A 17,445-nucleotide genomic window follows, 5' to 3' on the forward strand; every position below is an offset into this window, starting at 1 on the left:
GGGAGGAATCTTTAGTGACCGCCCTTTCTCTAAGAGTTTGATGCTATTGGTCCGTGGTAAAGAGAAACACTATGGTATATAGTAACTAGCCTTGGAGTCAGAAGAGCTAGGTTTTAGTCTCAACTTTGCTGTGTAACTTTGGGGACCACTCCTGTTTTGGAGTCTCAGTGGGCCTAAAGCTGTACTGGAGGGCCTTCACTATGAAAACCTCCTTTTATTCAATAGAAAATGAGTAGGTTGCATTAAAAGATCTCTAAGATCTTTTAATAATAATAGTTTTAAATCTATAATCCCATGATCCTAAGCTACCACACTGAAGACAGTAAATTCTGAATGTAGATGCCATTTAGAAGCTCTCTATGATACCTAGAACCTACTTCAGAAAACTGTGTTAATTTTATTTCCATTCAGAATCCAAATTCCAGAGTCTGAAGAGACCTTAGGGGCATTCTAGTCAAACCCGTACCTGCAATATAGCTGACAAGAGATGAACCAGCCTTTTTCTATAGGGGGAAGTCACTAACTCTTGAGTCAAGTCAGCCTACTTCAAATCTTTGGAAATTTTTCCTGACATCAAGTCTAAATTTGCTTCTTTTGAAGCTTCTGCCAACTTATACTGGGTCCATTTCCTTTCTCCCCTTACTGCATTGATTAAAATCCTTTCTTAGTGTCATTCCTAAGTATTGTATTTTCTACATTTTTATTCAATGGATAACTTATAGGTTTGATGGTTTTGTCATAGTCATATGCACATAGGATGGTAGAGTCAGATCTAGAAAGGACTTTAGAAGACATGTGGTCCAATCCCCTCATTTTATCAATGAACAAGATGAGAAGATTTGACTAGCCCAAAGTCAAACTGGTTTTAAGTAGCAGAACTAAGAATGGAACCTATGTCCTCTGCCTACATATCCAGTGTTCTTACCATGGTGCCATTTAGAGTTCCTTCCTGTTACATATATAATATATATGATATATATTATATACAGTGTGTATGCTGCATATATACGTATATATATACACATATATTTCTTAAATACCATCTTTTCCTTACATGTCATAGGATCATAGATTTAGAGCTGAGAAGAACCTTAGAATTGATCTCGTCCAGTGGCATCATTTTACAGATGCAGAAACTGAGGCCCAGAAAGATTGCATGCTTATCCAAGCTCAGGAAGTAGTAAATGGCAAAGTCTTTCCCATATGGTTGGGGATTTTAAACAAAGATGTAATTGTGTAATCTAGTTATAAGTGCAGGATATAATTGTGTCATTTAGTTTCCCAGACCTTACTAAATGTGTTTCTAAATATCATTTTGAGATTGCTTCTCTGTCCTTAAGAATTTTTTGCAAATGGAAGTGATAGGGGAGGTAGAAGTGGAAGTGGGAACAGGTCAGGGATGAAGAGAAGAGAGCTAAAATAGAGAATTATGCTAGCTTCTAAGCAATAGCTAACCATAGTGAAGTCTGTCTTGAACCCAGAAAATCCAAATTGGAAGTCCAAAAGTTATGCTCAAAATTTGCTGGGCTAAAAATATAAGATCACAGTATTTTTTAAATTCACTCTGAAAGACATTATATGTGTTATTCCAGCTAAGAAACTCAACAGCAACTTGGAATTCACATTTTTATTATTAATTACTTTAACAAATATTTTAATAAGCATTTCCCAGTTGCCCCCTCTCTTGCTTCTAAAAGCTCTAACCAAAATCTAACCAAATTTTCAACATTTCCTAAAAGTTTTAAAATATTTATACTGTATACTACAGTTAAGTTTTAGGAGAAAGATTGGTCGAACTTTTTTTTCTTTTCCTTAACTAAAACTATCAGAAACAATTTTAAGTGGATACTTTCAGGGGATCTAGCTCAAAAAATATATTGATATCTATGACCCCACTTGGCTGTCTTAGCTAAAGTCAGGAAAGAAGTAATGATACTCACAACTTTTATTTGGGCTCTGATTTTTATATGTCAGTGGTCCATTGGTATGTGTAATTCCTCCAAAGATGTAAATGGTAACCCATCCACATCTACCTGAACTATAGAATTCCAGTCTCTGTCCTTCTAAAGATCCCCCACTGGGTGCCTATCCTGAGTTTTTTCTTTAGAAGATCTCTAGACATTGCATGGTTACTAACGGAGTAAAACAACTGTCCATATCCTTTGACCACAGGATCTGTATACTTTATTTTCCAGGCTCACATCTCTCTGGTAACTTCAAACGAGGTACATAAAGTTTACCATAAAGTAGGTAAAGCCTGACTTTGGCACCCCTAGGATCTTTAGCCTTCTTTGTGAAAAGCAGAATGGCATAGCAAATAGAATATAGGGCCTAGAATCAGGAAACCTGCCTATGAGGCTAGCTACGGGACTCTGGGTATACCAGTTAATCTTACAGAGCATTTTCTATACTGTGAGACTCATCTGAGTCTCACAGCAGCCTTGTTGTTGTTACTGTTGAGTTATTTTCAGTAGTGTCTGACTCTTCATGACCCCTTTTGGAGTTTTCTTGGCAAAGATATTAGAGTGGTTTGCCATTTCCTTCTCCGGCTCATTTTACAGATAAGAAAACTGAGGCAAACAGGGTTAAGTGACTTGTCCAGGGTCACACAGCTAGAATGTATCTGAGGCTGGATTTGAACTCAGGTCTTCTTGACTCCAGCTCCAGCATTCTATCTACTGAACCCCACCAAACCAACCTTACCAGGTTCTGGTCATACTAGGGAGTGCTTTGTTCAACCCTTCTATCATACAAACTCTCTAGTCCTAGGCACTTCATTGCAAGAGGGTCATTACCCAAACTGAATTGGAGTGTGTCTAGTGGGAGATGAATTATTTGAAAAATACATTATATTTTTTAAAAAGCTGTTGAAGGAGATATTGAAGCCCCAAGTCATTTGTCTTTCCCAAGGGCACACAACTCTTAAGTCTCAGAAGCAGGGTTAGAAAACCAAGTATCTTCTATTCTGGGTCTAGCACTTGTCCCAGGAGACCATAATGCCTCTATAGTCTACTTACACCACCTGCCTTGTATTTCTATATTGACCTTTGGAGCACCTGCAATGTTCTAAGGTTCAGAACCATATAATATTATTAGAAAAACCTTTGTCTTAAAAATAGGCTTTTGAACTGGGAAGCATCTTGGAATTATTAAAAACACAACTCAGTTCCCCAAATGAAATCTAATTTGTACTAACTGCTGAGTTCATTGTCCATCTGCAATGGACCACCTGTCCCAGATATAAGTAAAAAGGTACTAAATCACTGGACTAGAAATCTAACTCTATGACCTAGCCTAGAAAATAGGTATTTTTCATCCATTTCATTTTTCTATGTAAATCAATAATAATTATATTACCTGAGCTCTATATGATGATTTTAGGACTGCAAAGTGTATTTAGTTTTATTTTATTTACATTATTTCATTTGATTTTTAGGCCCATCTCTTTTGAATAATCATGGACCTCAAAAGGAAGCCTTGTACCTAGTTCCAAGATTTGATCCAATAGCACATTATCAGTGTACCAAAGAATCTAGAGGATTTCATCATATCTATAATAAATCTCTTTCCCATTTGAAAGCTACATAAGGTATCTTCCAGGACAGTAGCAAATACCTCTGGGAAATATGCCACTCCTGGGACAAAGCTGACAATGGATGAGGGAGATGACTATATCAGTCTGGCAGTAATCAAGAAAGGTTTAGGGAAGAAATCGGTTTTGAGCTGGTTTTGGGAGAATCTTCTTTTGCTCTTCCAATAGCAAAGGGACAAGTTAGGAGTTGTGAGCTTTATGAAAGCCCTCTTGACTTATTTTGTCCTTCATACCCCTCGGGTAATAATATATACCTTAAAAATGCACAAGGTTCTGAAATGTGAGTCATTTGGCCCCATTTACAGACTATAGGGACCCTAAATACTCAAAGTTTATTGCTTAGAAACGTCTGCTATGTAACCAATTTGCTCATTGCCGATTGCAGTTTTCAGACTTATTTATCCCCTAATGAATAAAACATATTATTTGTGTGTTTGGAAAAGAAATTGCTTACATAGATAAGAAATAAACTAAAGAAAATGAGAGTGGGATTAGGCAGAATTAAGAATTCCAATTTCTGCATAAAGAGAACCAGGGTATCATCTTTTTCTGGTAATTTAAATGATAGTTAGGATTCCATTTCACAACACTATTTTCCAAGAGAATGTCTCACTTTTATTTCCAAGCCCTAAATTCTTATGTTGAAACTAAGTCTTCCTGTTGAAACTTCATTGCTACTGGGAATGGAATGACAGACTACTGCCCTATGACTCCACATGCCATCCCTATGACTCTCCGAAACAAACCACTCTCTCCTGGTTACTGCTCCCCCGTATGTCTCTCTTGTTAGAATGAATGCTCTTTAAGAACAGGCACTCTCTGACTTTTGTATTTGTATAATTAGTACCTATCACAGTGCCTGATAGTAATAGTTAATGATAATAATAATAATTAGCATTTGTATAATACATTAAAGCTTGAAAAATGCTTTATAAATGTTTTGTTTTAATCTAATACATGTTTTCATTCATTCATTCATTCATGAGACATATAAAATTGTCCAAAAAGTCAATAAACCAGCTTATTAATTCCATGTCCTTTAAATGATGATTTTGTATATGCTTCTTCCAAAGAGAAGCCTAGATGTGACTCAATGTGGCACTGGTCTGAGAGTTAAGTAACCTGGATTCTAGTCTTAGTCCTGTTTGAAACTAGCTGTCTGACCTTGGCTCATTATTGACTCTCTGACCCTTAATACCCTAGCGAATAAAATGAGGAAGCTTGCTAGACATTCTCCAAGATCTCTTCTAGCCTCATTTTGGCAAACATTTATTGAATATCTGCTATGTGCAAGACACTATGCTATGTGTCAGTGGGGAGAGCAAAATGAACAAGATTTCATCTCTGCCTTTAAGGGTCATTGCAGCCTTTGGCAATCTGGAGAAGCCGATGGACCCGTTCTCAGAATCATATTTGTAAATGAAGGAAATGCTAAATTTCGGTTAGTGGAAAGACAGATGTAATTTTATTGCCGTCCAAATTCATGGTCCCCCGAAAGCCATTCATGGGTACGTGGACCCCAGATTAAGAACACCTGCTTGGAAGAGATTAACGAGTTGCTGGTCATTTCCCTTTGTCCCTGAGGTGACATTGATTTCCCCAAGAAGCAATTACATGATTCCAGAGGCTGGGTAGCTGACATGCTAGACTGGCTGCTTAGTAAAATGAAGAAACATTAAAGAAGATTTATGTATATTTTAGCCATCACCCTAGCATTTCACAACAAAGTTTATTGCCCGCTGGATACCAAATTTCAGATTAACTCAGGACTCAAGAACCTGTCTGGACTTTGTTTTATTTTTTAATCTAAATTCCACGGATGGCCTGGGGAGAGCAGAAAACCTTATTTTCAGAATATAATTCTCTGGACTGGAGAAACTGTGCCCTTGGTGTAGGTGAGCCAGGCCATGTGTATGACTTCTGATAGATTTTGCAGACCCAGGATTCCTGTCTTCTGTGAGTCAGGAGCTGATGGGTAGAAAGTGAATACTTGTTACTATGTGATTGCTAGCTTCAAAGGGAATTTCGGGAAGCGAACAGCAGAATCGTCTGTGACAATTTCACTTAGCAGATTATGGACCCTTATTATACAGTGTATCTATTTGGCAGATTCATGAATAAGGAAGGAGCTGTGGATGGAAAAATTGCATGCCTCAAGGGTCAAATCCTTGGATACACTGGAAACCTTCACAAAGCTCCTATTTACTTAAAGGATTATGCTGTTTACACATGCAAATGAGAAACTGCAGGAATAAAGTTGGGCAATTTTGTGACTGATTTCCTTATGTCTGTGTACTCTTCATCTGCCTGACGTTGGTTGGGAGGTAGAGTGGAAAAGATAAAGTGTTTTGTTTTTATTTTTGAGAGGAGGAGAGATTTCAATAATCTAAAAATGATTTATAATACTAAATGAACTATTTTAGAGGCAGGGTGAAATAGTTGGTAGAAAACAGCAACAGTCCCTGGGGATGAGGAAGACTTGAGTTCTGATTTCTTGATGCTTCTGTTTAGACGTATCGACTCTTCCTGACCCTATTTGGGGTTTTCTTGGCAGAGGAGATACTGGAGAGTTTTGCTATTTCCTTCTCCAGCTCGTTTTACAGATGAGGAAACTGAGGCAAACAGGGTTGAGTGACTTGCCCAAGGTACAAAGCTAACAAGTGCCTGAGGCCAGATTCAAACTCAGGTCCTCCTAACTCCAGGCTTGGGTCTCTATCCACTGCACCGCCTAGTACTGGCTGTGTAAGCTTCGCTTCAGGGAACTAACAAGGCTGTCAACTGGAGAACAGTCACTGACTTGCATTGGCAAAGAGGGTCTTCTTTACTGGAGGTTTCCTAAAGCAGTGAAATTCTAGGACCCTCCTTCACCCAAGCTATTTTTGAACCATTAAGGTATAGACTGAACAGTTACATAATTGAATGACATATTCCCATGGCCTGACTAGACAGTTACGCCATATTTTAGGGGCAAGGTTAACCTGAGCCAGTGTGGTAGTGGAAAGACCTTCAGCTCTGCTTGAGCCATAGCAGGAGAATGGGAGGAGCAAGGAAGGGAGGAGGCAGAGAGTTCTCCATTGTCACTTGTCACTGCTCCTGGTCCCAGGCAGCCTACTCTTGTAGGTCCCATGAGGAGGACCTGAGGGTTTCTCAGTCTCCCTAGAGTCAGAGAGGTGTACAAATGAGAAAAGCCAGTAAAAGTGGGTTTGGACTCAGTTAGATTGGGAAGGAACCCTAACGTTGCTATTTTCTGCCTGAGTGAACTTTGAATAAGTCACATAACCTCTGTGACCTGAGTTTCCTAATGTGTAAAATGAAGGTGGATTTATAGATGATAGATGCAGAACTGGACTCTAGGGGACATCTAGTCCACCCACCTCATTTTTCAGATAAAGAGGCTGAGGCCCAGACAGCTGAAGTGACCCAGGTCACATAGGGAGCAAATATCCAAAGAAGGAACGCAGGTCTTCAAACCCCTTTCACCAAACTGCCTTCTACTTAATAAAAGGTACTGTCTAGTTCAGGTGTGGGGAACCTGCGGCCTCAAGGCCACATGTGGCCTGGAAGCCGCAGGTTCCCCACCCCAGTCTAGTTTATACCGGCTATTATAAACTTCTAATTAGATTGGTTCTACACCTGGTTTTGGAGCCTAGAACCTTTCCTATTATAGGGATTTGAGAGTTTTTTTTTTAAATACCTGAGGTTTCTTCAATTTCATCAACACCTAGTACAGATGGACAACGTATCTGTAAAATCTCACCTTCTACAGGGAGCCTTTCCCAATCCTTCTTAATTCTAGTACCTCCCCTCTTTGGGTTATTTCTTATTTATCCTGTATATAGCTTGTTGGTATATACTTGTTGCCATATTGCTTCCCCCATTAGATTGCAAGGTCCTCAAAGACAGGGACTGTCTTTTGCTTTCTTTGTATCCCCAGCACTTAGCACAGTGCCTAGGACACAGCAGATGTTCAATAAATATCCATTGACTGAGCGTAATCTTAGGGTGTTATCTTACTTAGGGGTTGAGTGGCTTGACCGGGTCATATAGTTAGTAACTGTCAGAGATAGAACTTGAACCCAGTTCTTCCTGACTTGAAATCCAGCCTTCTATCCACTTACTCCCATGCTACTACTCAACCAGTCTTATACCTAATCAAAATCCATAATTCTGGCTTCTTGGATCGATACTCAAATCAATCTGATTTTTTTGGTGAAAAAAGTATGTTGCAAGTTTTAAATATTAATTTTATTCAGTGAAATATGTGAGTACATGATGTAATAAGGTATTGTGAAAATTGTGAGGCCATTTAATGTGACTGCAGTCTCTTCATTTCAAACCCCTTGACCTCCCCCACTCACCACATTTTCCCCAATATCTGATATTGAGTTACCTCTTCTCCTTGCCAGGGCCAACATCTTTCTCTACGTATGCACTTGATTCTCTCCCCTTCTCACTTCTCCAACAAACTGCTCCCCTTCACCCCAATCTACTATCTGCATTTACTGGTTCTTTCCCTAATGCCTTCAAATATGACCAAGTGGTCCAAATATTTTAAAAACCTTCACTAGATCGTACCAGCCCCTCAAACTATCATTATATATTTCTCCTCCCTTTCTCAGCCAAACTCCTTTTAAAAAGATGACCTCCTTCCTCTTCTCTTACTCCTTGTTAGGAATTTGACTTCTGATCTTATCACTTAATTGAAACTCTTCTCTCCAAAGTTATTAGTTTATATCTTATTTGCAAAATGTATGTGCTGTTTTCTTAGTCCTTATGCTCCTTGAGTGCTGAGGTGCATTTAGTACTGTTGGCCACACTCTCTTCCTATGTATTCTCTCCCCTATAGGTTCTCTATTCTCTCCCTTTTCTCTTACCTGTCTGATCACTATCACTCTTTCTCACCATCCTTTGCTGGCTCATCTTACATATCATATCCTGTAATTATGGATATTGTCCAAGGCTCTATCCTGTACACCCTCTGTTCTCTCTCTCTGCTCTCTTGGTGACCTCATCAGCTTCCACAGTTTGGATTATCATCTTTATGCAAATGACTCCCAGAACTAAATGTCCATCTAGCCTCAGTCTCTGACCTGAACTAAAGTCCTGCATCACCAACTGGACATTTCAAACTGAATGTTCCAGAGGCAAAGTCAATATGCATGCCCAAAACAAAATTTATTCTTTTCCTCCCAAAACACACTAAGCTTCTCTAGTTCTGTCAAAAGTACCACCATTTTCCAGCTTGTATTATCAGTAAATCTTAGACTTGTCTTAGACTCTTCATTCTCCCTCACAATTTACATACAATAAGTTACCAAATCTTATGATCTTATATCTGACCTTTCTGCTCCATTCACGGGGCTACTACTTTATTTCAAATCCTCTTCATCTCTTACCTAGATTATTCTAAGAGCCCTTTAATTGGACTTTCTGTGCCAAGAGTCTCCCAAGTCCAGTCTATTCTTCACACAGCTGCCACAGTGATTTTTCCTTAAGCATAGACTTGACTGTTTTACTCTCCCACTCAATAAACTCCGTTTGTTCCCTAATTCCACTAAGATAAAATAAAAACTCCTCCTCTTAGTTTTTAAATCCCTTCATTCCTGGCCTCAATCTATCTTGCTAACCTCATTATATGTTATTCCTCCTCCCTCATTCTATGATTCAGTCAAACTGGCCTCCTTTGTTAGTTTTTAAAATTTATTTTATTTTTAATTTATAGACTAAAACAAGCTTTTCCATAACATTGTAAAAAATTTTTAAAAAGATGATTGCAGAAGAAACTGGAAATCTATTATGTACAACTTGCTATTCCTTTAAAAATTATAATGAAGTTATATAAAATCATATAAAAATTATCATAAAAATCATATTAAAATATCATATCAATTTCTTTTTTTCCTTTTTTCCCTCACCCCCACCCTAGAGATGACTCTACCACCAGACACAAATATGTATGTATAAGTATATCTGTTTATTATATATACATATATACATGTGTGTATGTAAAATCATTCTATACATACTTCTACTTACCAGTTGTTTCTCTGGATATAATGTCTTCTTTCATATGTCCTTTGTAGTTAATTTGGATATTTATAATAGTTGAAATGATTTATTTGCTCCCAGTGGTTCTTAAAGCAATATTACTCTTATTGTATACGATATATTGTATTCTATAGACTGTATCCTTTATTCTTCATGCATAGAATTCCATCTTCTACCTTCCTTTCAGCCTCTGCATGGGCCATCCCTCATGCCCGGTAGAAACTAATTTCTTTTCATCTTTCCCTCTATAATTCCTCTCTTCCTTCAAGCCACAGCTCAACCACTGTCTTCTACATGAAGCCTCCTAAATGCTAAGTGCCCTCACTTTTGAACTACTTTACATTTATTTATATTTGTTCTACTTATTCTACTAATAGGTGTATTTGTTTCTTCATTAAAATATAAGCTCTCTGAGGGTAGGGATTGGTTCATTTTGTTTATAAACCTAGTGCCTAGTACACAGTGCAATGTCTTGTTTTGTTTTGTTTGTAATTCAACAAACATAAATTAAAGGCTTCTTATATTCAAGAGACTGCTTAGGGCTGAAGATATAAAGAAAAATGCCTCTCTCCTCAAGGCATTTACATTTTACTGGGGAGAGGAGACATACATATATAAAACAGGAAAATAATAAGGTAGGAGAATATATTGTTAAGTGCTAGAAAGGAAACATATTTAGAGAAAATATTTGGTTCTATAGGTGTCTGGGGAAGAAAGATATGAGGTCAAGTTTTTCCTTTTTTAAGGAATAATATTTAATTAGCATACACTGGACTCATAGAGAGAGGAAAATAAAATGATAAACACCATTGGTGCTCTCTAGAAGTTCTTTATTCAAATGCAGAAACAGGAGAGGCAATAAAAAGTGAATTTCACATAGATGTTAAGCATAAAAACAAGGGTTCTGTGTTACTCACTGGACATGTATGTGAAATAAGAGACCACTGGATCTATGTCCACTCATACTGTAGGATGCACATAATATTTCCTAGTTCATTTCACATATGTGTATTTGTTTGTGTGTTTGCATATATGCATACGTATTTACATGTAGAGTTGTATTTTGCCTCTCCTGTGTTCGGGAAGGAAACCCCAAACAGCAGTAACGTTTTATGTCAAAATTTCTCTAAATGTTTTTCCAAAGATTTGTGAGGGATTACTAGTGAATTTTACATTTCCAGGGTAATGATTGAGCAGAGGGAAAATTGAGAGCAAAGCAGATTTTTCTTTTTGTTATTAATACATTTATTTTTATTTTTAGTATACAACACTCCATTCTACAATTTTTGGGTTCCAAATTTTCTCTCCTTCCCTCTCCTCTCCCTCCCCAAGACAGAATGTAATCCAATGTGGGTTCTACATATACCTTCGCATTGAACTTGTTTACATAATAGTCCAGTTGTAAGGAAGAATTATAACCAATGGAATGAATCATGAGAAATGAAGCATTGCAGATTTTTCACAAAGAAAGCAACATCATTTTTGAAATTCTTTTTGAGTCAGGGCTGTCTCTGAATTAAAGTTGAAGAGGCTTTGGGAGACTAGAAAGAGGCTTGGCAGGTAAAAATCTAGAAGTTCACCTTGTCATTTTTTGAGAATTAAATTATTATTCATTTCCACTGACAATGAATCACAGAGTCAAAGATTTAAATTTGGAAGAGACTTTGGAGGTGAATTAATCTAGTGTTATTCATTTTACTGGTTAGAAAACAGAGAAGTTAAGTGATTTGCCCCAAGGTCACACAGCTGGTAAATGGCACAACAAAGATTCATTTTCCACATGCAAAATAAGACCTATGAGGTTAATTCATTTACCCGGAGTCATAAGGATTATAGTAGGATATTGATCATAAGATCTTAAAAATTATGAGCAGAAAATGACCCTAGAGAGCATTGACCCTAACCCCTTATTTTATTTGTTGTTGTTGAATTGTTTTAGTCATGTCTGATTCTTTATGACCCCATTTGGGGGTTTTCTTGGCAAAGATTCTTTGCCCAGGATGATAGAGCTACCAAGTGGCAGGGAGAGGATTCAAACCCAGACCCTCTAATTCCAGATCTTAACACTTCTCTTTAACACATGCTGCCTCCCCCATCATCCTGTTAGGGCTTTCTTTGTTCAACACATATTTATCTAACATCACTTAATGGATTTATCTATTCAGTATGGCTAAGGTGCCCAATTCTATATTGTAGCTGCAATAGCATTCAGGATTTAAGGATTTCCTTTTTCTTTAACCCGCCACTAGTCAAATTGGAAAACAAATAAGCAAACACCAGCAACAATAAAACCTTGAGTTCATACTGACCTTTCTTTTCATCTGTGCATCATGGGCCTTCAGTAGATTGCCATAAGCACAGACAGCATAGAAACTGAACATTTTCCCCAAGAAATAGGACTTTCCCAACAATCTCCTGGTCATATAATCTTCTGCTGCTATGTAATCATAAAGAGATATGACTTGTTTGTTTAGTGTTGGAACTGGGAGTCTATAAAGACTGTTGACTCTCCAATGGGAGTTCCAAAAAATATTCTGAGCAGAGCAACGACTGTGTTTCTGAAACAGTTGTTTGGCCTCCTAAGCAGAACCAGAACCAGAAGAATGGTGCTATTTTTGTATGAAGAAAGGAAACTTTCCTCACTAGGCTGAGATTCAGGAAGACCTGAGTTGAAATCCTGCCCCAGATATTTAGCTGTGTGACCTTGAGCAAGTGACTTCACCTCACTCAGCCTCAATGTATTCATCTGTAAAATGGGGATAGTAATGGCACTTAGGGCAGTTAGGTGGTGCAGTGGGTAGAGCTCCAGGCCTGGAGTCAGAAAGACTCATCATCTAGAGCTCAAATCTGGCCTCAGACAGTTAGTACCTGTGTTACCCTTGGGCAAGTCACTTAATCCTGTTTGCCTCAGTTTCCCATCTGTAAAATGAGCTGAGAAGGAAATGGCAAACCACTCCAGTATCTTTTCCAAGAAAACCCCCAAATGGGGTCACAAAGAGTCAGACATGACTGACCAATCACAACAACGTCACTTACCTTGAATGGGTACTGTGAGGATCAAATGAAATACATTTATAAGTGCTTTGTAAGCCTTAAAATGCTGTATAAATGTTAGATATTCTACTATTTTTTTCTTTTAAAAATTGTCACAGGAATATCTTCATTTGTGAAATTTAGGAGGGAAATACTTTTTTTTCTTAAAGGAGATGGCTACATTTTAAGTCTAGAGGTATTATGAATAGGCTCTCAAAACTGACAAGGAAAAGACCTAGCTTAATGCTTCCTTGCACTTTGCAGACTTAATGCAATTCAAGCCTTGTTCTTGTACCTGACTACCTGCCTGACAGAGGATGAGACTGAAAGGGACACTTCACAGGATCATAGCATCTTTATATTGGAATGTATCTTATTTCATCATATAAAGATCCCTAGAGTTAACCAAGCTCACACAGCTCATGAGCAGCAGAGCTAAGGACTCAGGCTTCTCAAACCCAGGCCAGGGCTCTCTCCACAGCAACATACTCTCTCTGGTTAAAAACCTTATTAGATACAAGATTAAAGGCAAGTGGGGCTGGCCATATGTTAGAGCTGAGTGGATGGGGTCCCATGAGGCAATTCAGCCTGGGTCTCCTTCCTCTCCCCAAATGGTAATATGTACTGTAGTGACTACCAAAAAGAATTATCTCTTCCACATCCAAGGCATCCTTACTGACATTTCACTATGCTTGGGATGGAATGATATCACTGCAATGAGAAAGTCCCTTGTGAATTGGAAAGAGCTTTACTTGAGACTTCCATGCTCCCATAAAAGGCTACAAAATATATGGCCATACGACAAATTCCAAAGAGAAATTTGTTATGACTCTAGGTTCCTCCAAAATAGCATGTTAAGATAGTAATATGCATAGTATGCTATAAAGGCAACATAATTCTTATGTAGGTGTCATCCATAACCCTGTCTAGAACCCTGAAGGCTGTATTTATTATGAGATCTTTGACAACATAGTGACTAACGGGAGTGTACAAATTAGTTGAGGAAAAAGTCCTAGTTCCAGGTATTTCTGGAAAAAAGTTATTTTATCAATAAGTATATATGTATTCATATTTGATATGCTATATTATATCTATTCTATATATATTCTCTATGTATATATAAAGAGAGTAATTTTGCTTCCTCCCATGTAGACTATAAAGGCAGCTCCATTTATATACTCAATACCACTCAGCTGAGTTAAAGATTCTGCAAAGATCATTTCAATAAAAAAACGTATTCAACTTAAAAGTATTGAAGGTAGGCAGTTGATATCATAGTTTTACGTTTTTCAGTTAAGCTGTTAAATAAACACGGCATTTTCTTTACATAATGGTTCTTCAACATTTACCTCTTTCTGTCCCTCTCTGCCTGTCTCTGTCTCTCTGTCTCTCTCCCTCTGTGTCTCTGTGTCTCTCTGTGTGTCTCTCTGTCTCTGTGTCTGTGTCTGCATCTGTGTGTGTGTCTCTCTCTGTCTCTGTCTCTCTCTGTCTCTCTGTCTCTCTCTCTGTCTCTCTCTCTCTCTCACACACACACACACACACACACACACACACACACACACACACACACACACATACACACATACCAGTTCCTCTTAGTCAAAGCTGGTAGCTGTGTTAGGTTTTAGGGGGTGAGGGGCAAGAAGGGATAGGTTCATGTGCCAAACTATGACAAAATGCCGAAAGCAAATCCTCACCTATCCAAATAATAATTTGTTTTTCAGAAGAATGAAAACAAAGAGAACCAGGGAAGTGTTTTTGAAACCTTATTCTAGGTTTGAGAAGCTTTCTGCCCAAGGATCAGGAAGGAAACAGAAAAATATGCCCAGCCTGACACAGGTTGACTTAAGAATTTCCTGATTTTCCTCTTCCAGAAGAACCAAAAGGCTTTGAAAGAATCAATGAGCATATCTTGTTATGGTCATAACGATCACAAGATTTCGACACAGAAGATTATTTAATCCAATCACTTTGTTTTATAAACAAGGAAACTGAAGCACAGGGAAGTTTGATGAATTGCCCTAGGTCAGCAGCAAAAAGACACTCAAAGCCAGTTCTGGTGACATATTCAGTATTCTTTCCACAACATCTTGGTGGCAGGAAGCAGTACATCCATCATAGTAGAATTAATGCAGCACCAGACAAACTGATATGTTGACCTTGATGGCCACTGCCTTAGAAGGCAGTGATTAACCAGTCACTAATTCTCAAGGGCTAAGACAAAGCAGGAAACCATTATAGGCTAGAACAAATGTCCCCAGGTGGTCCCAGGAGCAGATTATAATGACAGCTGATTTGGAATCAGGTACAGAGTCTTGAGGATGGGTCAATGGCCAAGTGGACCTTAACACAACCCAAGCAGAATTAGTTTGCAGACACTGCTAAACATATTATTTTTATTTCCAGTTAACACTCTTGATGATGTTCTCTTCATCTCCCAGAGTGACAGTGCTGATGGTGTTATTTTCTCTGTTGGAATTTCTTCCATTAGCAAGATTGATGCTGCTACTCTTTGTAGCTGAGATAGTTTGCATCCATTTCTTTAATGAGAGATTTGGAAATACACAAAGCAAGGGATGGTTCAAAGGTATTGAAAGGGCAAAAGAGCAATTTAATGTGAATGAAAACCCCATGGAGAATGGGATGAGGCCAAGAGGAGAGAATATTTTACTTACAATTTGTGTATTTTTTGCCCTTCATAGAGGAAATTTTCTCCCAGACTTGACTTTACTGTTGTATGGTTGGTTCTGATCATTCCTTCCAATTTCCATGTGAATAATCTGAGGATTGTAACTAAATCACTGGATAGAGAATTTAAAGGAAAATCTGACAGGGAAAAAAACCTCATGAAACAGATGGAGACTGAACTGGACATTGAAGAATTAGTAGGATATGAACAGGTATAAAGGAAGGGAAAGTGTATGACTTGTAGGGAGAATATTGTAAGCAAAAGTTTAGAGTCAAGAATGAATACCAGTATTCCAGGATACAGAGGAAAGATGTCTAGTTGGAAAATGGGGTTCCTAATGAAAAGTAGTAAGACTGTCTGGCCCCACCATGCCCATTCAATCTGTGGAGGTGTCAGACTATGTGGATACTAGTCTGAGTATATACTTTATGATAGAGAATATCAACTTTATGCCATGGCAGTGTAACAGCTGTTGAAGCTTCTTAAACAGGGATATTGGATTTACCTCCAGAAAGAATCTTAGTGATCATCTAGTCCAACTTTTAATCTTACAGATAGGGAAACTGATGCCCAAAGGGCTAATACCAATGCTGAATCCATCAAAATGGTGATGGTTTTCATGCTTTTTGTGAAATTTATTTTGGGAACGTGTTCACCCTTGTGTTTTTTTTTTTATTTTCAAGGACCTTCATGGAACAATGGAAGTTTTAAGATGATGATAAAACCATAGGTTTAGAACTAGAATTGATCCCTGAGGCCATTCAATCTAGCCCCCTCATTTAACAAATGGAAAAATTGAGTTCTGTGTGATATACTTGATAAATGACTACATTGACCTATACTTCTGATCAGAAGCTATCAGAAAATCAATTTCTCCACAACTGATCAATCAATAAGCATCTATTAAGTTTCTGTAAATGAAGAATGAATGTGTTCTAGGAATAATGTGTTCTAGGAAGAGCTAGTGCAGAGAGATGGGATATGGAGTTATGTATGAGTAATAACAATGAGGCCCGTCTGGCTTTATTACAGACTTTAGGAAAGGGAGTAATGTATGACAAGGTTGGAAAGATAAGTTGGTGCCATAGCGTGAAGGGTTTTAAAAGTCAAATAATTTATATCTGATCCTAAAGGCAGTATGGAATCATTTAGGTATCTTGAGTTCAAGATGCCTATGTAATATCCAGTATGAAATATCCAATAGGCATATTATAAGACTGGAGCTTGGGAAGGAGATGATGGGTAGATATATAGATCTGGAAGACATCTGTACTGAAATGATAATTAAACCCCCTGGCACTGATGTGATCCCTAAATTAGGGAGTAGAGAGAGAGAAGAAAAGAAAACACAGGACAGAGCATCATATGACACCCAAAGTTAGGAAGAGGATATGGGTGAGGGGTGGGGAACTTACAGCCTCGAAGCCACATGTGGACCTCTAGGTTCTCAAGTACAAAAAGGGCCACATTTGAGGACCAGGCCATATGTGACTTCAAGGCTGCAAGTTTTCCACCCCTGATATGGGTGATGAATCAACAAAGAAGACTGAGTAGTAGCAATCAGGCTGGTAGGAGTAGAACCAAGAGAAGACAATATAACAAAATTCAGAGAAGAAAAAATATCCAAGAGAGGGTACTTCCAAAGTGAGAGGAGAAGAATTAGAAGCAACCTATGAGTCTAGGGAGTTTTCTCTAGGGGTTTGACAATGGAAAGGAGGGAAAACATAGGATATCCATGATCATGATGAATTTGTAGCATTCTACTGATTGTTTTGCTTTGCTTTTTCAAAATGGAAAAGACTTGGGAGTATTCATAGGCAGTAAGGGAAGAGCATGTAGATGGAGAAAAATGTAAGACAGGAGGCAGAATGATCTGGGGAGCAATCTGCTGGGGAATACAGGAGAATATGGGATTGAGGGTACTTGAAGAAGAGCTGATTGAGTGTGGCAAGGAAAAAAGTGACCTCCTTATCAGAGACCAGAGGAAAAGAGGAGATGCAGGATCATGTTAAGAGGTTTGAGTTTATATACAATAGGAAAAAAAGGGATGTGTGTAGTATGTATATATGCATGCATGCACACA

The 17,445-nt window shown here is 38.1% G+C and overlaps 1 protein-coding gene across 1 annotated transcript in view; it reads left to right on the forward strand.

The window, feature by feature from the left end:
• Positions 1-15,195, forward strand: part of LOC118835462 (phosphatase and actin regulator 1-like) — an 80,182-nt gene extending 64,987 nt beyond the window's left edge. The window contains exon 4 of the mRNA XM_036742650.1: positions 15,080-15,195. Within this exon, the coding sequence (XP_036598545.1) occupies positions 15,080-15,195 (116 nt within the window). The remainder of the gene's footprint in view (positions 1-15,079) is intronic.
• Positions 15,196-17,445: the final 2,250 nt, after the last annotated feature.

This window comes from Trichosurus vulpecula, chromosome 1 (genome assembly GCF_011100635.1).
Source record: "Trichosurus vulpecula isolate mTriVul1 chromosome 1, mTriVul1.pri, whole genome shotgun sequence".
NCBI classification, from domain to species: Eukaryota; Metazoa; Chordata; class Mammalia; order Diprotodontia; family Phalangeridae; genus Trichosurus; species Trichosurus vulpecula.